The sequence below is a fragment of the Cyphomyrmex costatus genome, unplaced genomic scaffold, assembly GCF_001594065.2.
Source record: "Cyphomyrmex costatus isolate MS0001 unplaced genomic scaffold, Ccosl1.0 scaffold254, whole genome shotgun sequence".
Lineage (NCBI taxonomy): Eukaryota > Metazoa > Arthropoda > Insecta > Hymenoptera > Formicidae > Cyphomyrmex > Cyphomyrmex costatus.
In genome coordinates this window covers 1,757,226-1,762,254 of record NW_017276629.1, presented here as the reverse complement: position 1 = coordinate 1,762,254, position 5,029 = coordinate 1,757,226, and the positions used below count along the sequence as shown (strand labels likewise).

Here is a 5,029-nt window from a genome sequence, read left to right as displayed (position 1 = left end):
CAAACTTATTAGCGACATCCAATAACAATACTGACTACGACAATATACGACTTATTACAGAACAGATTTTAAAGTTTCACAAACAAAATTTATCTTATCAGCACTCGACAAGGAAGGCTATATTTACGCTGATATTCATAGTTCGTTCTTATTTCAAAACAACCTTACGTAATATTTCAAGAAGTTAATACGGTTCTGTGATTGGTTTATTATAACATTTTAGAAGACTGTTTACGAGAATCTTCAGAAGATTGTCGATATAAGAAGGAATTGTGAGTACCAGCTCTTATAGTTGCTGTTCAGTTCGCTTTGTATAGGTGTTTTCATAAAGTTGCGTACGTCAGTGTCGCGTTTATAACACAATGTCCGTAAGTATATGATATTTATGCAAATATATTTATCATACGGATATAGTCAAATAATCAAACAAATATAGACATTTAATGTAATTGTCATATTCGTTTTGTAATAATCATTACATATGACGTGTATAACTATACATAAAGTAAATAAAGAAGACATATGGCTCTACTAAAAATTAGGCTCAACTGGAATTATTAAGTTATTACTTAAATATCGTACTTTTAAATATCGATCATGTTGCTAGAACTATTATATCTATATATGTGTTATACGAATTTTAACTTTTAAGTTAAAGTAAAGGCGCTACTATACCGTATTTCAGAAATTGTCTAATCGCGTCACGTTAAAATGCCAGTCACTATGTGAAAACAATTATGTAAAAAGATTCCTAATAAAATATATCAAAAATTCATATTGTAATATTTATTGCAATTTAAGTCCTTTTTTTAGCAAACTCTTGTTTATTTTATGACCTTTTTATACATTTAATTTCTAAAAAGAATAAAAATAGTAAACGTATTCTAAAATAAAAAAATAAAGTAACATAATAATTTGATCGTGGCAATAGGGGAGACCGGAGTATAAGTCACAAAAATTCAATCAGTGAATTATACATTAAAATGTAAGACTATAAATAGTTACAATATATATATGTGTGTGTATGTGTGTGTGTGTGTGCGTGTGTGTGCGCGTGCCACTATTTAAAATTGAATAAAACAAATTACAATTTTTTTTAATATTGAATTAATTTTATGATTGCAGCGATTATCGTATACCTACAGAGGTCTTGTTGTTCCCGTATTTACTCCTTTGAATACTGATGGGTAATTAACTTGTGTTTCCATAAACTTTATAACAACCTGATATTAAACGAAACAATGCATATAATGCCTAATATTCATTTAATAGATCTCTCAATTTGGATATTATACCACAATATGCAAAATACTTAGCGAAGAAAGGGGTTAAAGGTTTACTTGGTAAGTTTTATCTTTAAAATAAGTTTAAATAATTATTTAAATATACGAGATCTCGCGATCGATCGCTATGATTTTTCTTACAGATATATCTTACAGATTGACAACGAAGTGTGTCTAACAAAAGTTTATTAGGTTCCAATATTAAATTAATTACGTATCTATAAATAAAGAATGAAGTCGAATTAAAATGATACATAATATCCATGAATTTGTCTTTTTATGTACTATAAAATATGGAAAGAAAAGTGTATGGCTTCATTTAAAAAGAAAACAATTTGACTTCGAATTTTCATTAAAACAAATTTTTGAAAATCTTTTTGTGCAATTAATTATTTTATTAGAAATCAACAAACTTTTCCTAGAAATATTTTATTGTTATTTCATTAGAAGTGTTTCATGACAGCCGAATATAATATTTAACAGTATTATTAGTATTATTAAGTATTTCTGTCAAAGAATTTTGTATAAAAATTCGTTCCAAAAAAAGAATGTGTAATATATAATAATTATTCTAAATTAATGAAATAATAATTCTTTACATTCCTATAATATTTTTTTTTAATAGTTAATGGCACAAGTGGCGAAGGAATGTCAATGTCTATTGCCGAAAGAAAACTTGTTACCGAAGCCTGGGTAAGAGCAGTGAAAGAAACAAAACAGCACCTGATGATTCAAGTAGGAGGCGCACCTCTTCCCGATGTTATCGAACTTGTAAATATATAACTATTGATATACTACAGATACGGCAGAAAATAACATTCATCCCACTTTCGACTAAGTAATAAAATAAAAATAATTTATAGGCGAAACACGCAAGTAATCTGCGCGTGGATTCTATACTCTGCTTACCAGAATTGTACTTCAAACCTACCACCCCTAAAGAACTGATTGAATACTTGGAAATAGTTGGCAAGGCAGCGCCAAAGACACCATTATTATACTACCATATTCCTTTATTGACTAATGTTAACAGTAAGCAGTTTTTCCACGTTTCAATATAATTGGATACAATCAACTGACATAATTTATAAGATTGATATTTTGTTGTACATATAAGATAAATATACCAATTAGTGGACAGTTAGTGCACATGATTTAATTCGTTGGACAAAGTGTGGTACAAAATTTAAAATATTAAACTTTTAATGATACGACTTAGTGAGAAATAACAATGTCAATTCGACATCGAATTGATGATTTCGACGTCGTATCGACATCAATTCGATGTCGATTTCATTTTTCACTAGGGAACGACTCCAAATAAATTTGTCGTTTATAAAAATTTAGTAATGCATTTATTTGAAATCGTATATATTAGAAGCTTAATATTTAAAAAGATTTATCACTTTGTCTAAAGTAATTGATTTTCACGTAATAATTGATTTCCACTATAACTGGTACAGTTATATCTTACACGTATATATGTATCGCATCATAAGTATCATGTACTAACATTTTGTAGTACACATGGGACGATTCCTTGAATCTGTTGGTGATAAAATACCATCATTCGTGGGCATAAAATTCACCAGCGCTGATTTAGAGGAAGGAGCACATGCGTTACATGCCAATAATGGAAAATTTGTTATTTTCCTCGGCAATGACCAGGTAATAAAAAAAATTAGCTCATAAGATAAACGTATAAACTAGCGCTTCTTGAACAGAAAATAAGTCAAAAATAACTTGTAAATAGTAACTAACCAGTATAAACCACAGGGAGTGCAAAAAGTATTCGTGTAAAGAAAATTTTTATAAGAAAAGGTTCATTTGTAGAAAATAATAAGAATTTATAATTAGCAATTTTATACAATAAATATGTTTTGTTTTAATATAAACGAACGAGCTTCGCATATGTTCCTGATTTTAGAAACTAAATTGATTGTACGTACAAATACTTTTTGTCTAAATAATATTTACTATTTTTCACTTATTTTCAAGATAATATATTTTATTTATCTTACACATCTTTCTGGTACAGTAATTTTAAAAAATATGCAGTTTAGTTTATTTTTTATAAATAAATTGTTAATTACTTTTAGTATGAAATGATCATCAATATTAGATTAAAAATCGACGTTGAATTAATGTCAAAATCATTGCATTCGATTGATGTCTATTCGACATCAATTTACGTATTTCTTACTGAATAATGTTTACTTTTTAAAAACAAAATTTTCTTTTAATTTTTTCTGTATGTACGAATATATTTTACACTCACTATAAATGCTAAACCCGATGTCATGCAACTACTTGTATTGTTTTCTATCCAATTTACGTTCGCCAGTATAATAAAAATATATTTAATTTGTTCTGAATTTATTGTAGTTAATGAACGCGGCGTGTGCATTGGGATTTGATTCTTTCATAGTAACCACCATTAATATATTTCCGGAACATATACAACAACTTCTTGCTGTTTGCAAGAATGGAGATATATTAAAAGCTAAAGATATGCAAGAGAAGCTCACAAGCGCTGTGGTTGCTATAATGAAACATGGTAAAGTGTATTTTTTCATCTAATAAAACACAGATCGATTGAAAAAAATCAATTATTTGTAGGTAATTGGGTGCAGTCTATGAAAGTAGCAATGGCTCTTCTTACTGACTTTAATACAGGTTTACCTCGTGCACCAGTTAAACCTATTTCTTCTGAAGCTATAGCAATTATGTCAAAGGAATTAACACAATTGGGACATCGTACAAATATTATCTCTTCATGGTCACCGATGGTCAAAGTAACCCAAGCATAATATGAAACATCTAAAGAATATTAATTAAGCTAACACAAAAGTTTAAAAATATTATAAATTTTAAAAATTATAATTTTTTAAGTAAAAGAAACTCATTTTACGAAATTAACACTTAATGTTTTTTCAAATATTTGTTTTAAATGAAATGTTAATTGTTAAAAATAAACATATAATAAACGTTATATTTAAACATTAAATTAATGAATTGTAAAAAATGTAAAATTAATGACAAATAAATGTTTAAAAAACATTATCTACTGATTGGGATTCCAATTGCAATTTCTTCCAAGTTTTGTATTACACCATATATATATTTGCAACATATTTTATCTTAGTTTAACATTCGATAAACACAACGAGGACGAAATAATGATATATCCTATTATAAATTCCTTAAGCACTGAGTAAAGTTTACTGATGTGAGTAAAGTTTATTGATAAATTTACTAAGTAAACTTATCGTAGCTACATAGATATCGTCTACTACATAGATCCAAATTTGATGCTGTAAATGCTTCAAAGTGTTTGATCAATCAAAAGAAAGAATTTTACTAGCTGATAAATAAAAAAAGACTTATTTGAAGTGTGTTTGTAAGTATCAGATGAATATATATGTATATATATAGGTATAATTGGACATATAAAATATAAATTATGAAATGTTAGATATTAAAAAGATAGATGAAATAATAATAATTACTTATTGTTTAGTAATTTACCTAAAATATTTTAATACTATAGATATAATTTATAAAAAACAATTATTAATATTGAAAAAGTTACTTACTTATATTTTAAAAAACTATTTTTATATTTATTTCTTATTATTTTAATATATCCTAGAAATTTAAATAAAATATTTAACATATATATTTCGAATGTCTAATCGAGTATATTTGAACCATATAAGTGACGTAATATGAAAATAAGTAAAAAA

At 26.6% G+C, this 5,029-nt stretch overlaps 1 protein-coding gene across 1 annotated transcript; it reads left to right on the top strand.

Moving 5' to 3' along the window:
- Positions 1 to 272: 272 nt before the first annotated feature.
- On the top strand, positions 273 to 4,124 carry LOC108774444 (N-acetylneuraminate lyase). Its single transcript, XM_018540551.1, has 8 exons — positions 273 to 368; positions 1,126 to 1,187; positions 1,273 to 1,343; positions 1,909 to 2,054; positions 2,147 to 2,315; positions 2,806 to 2,951; positions 3,669 to 3,840; positions 3,903 to 4,124. The coding sequence occupies exons 1-8, from the start codon at positions 363 to 365 to the stop codon at positions 4,091 to 4,093; spliced, it is 963 nt and encodes a 320-aa protein (XP_018396053.1). The 5' UTR covers positions 273 to 362; the 3' UTR covers positions 4,094 to 4,124.
- Positions 4,125 to 5,029: the final 905 nt, after the last annotated feature.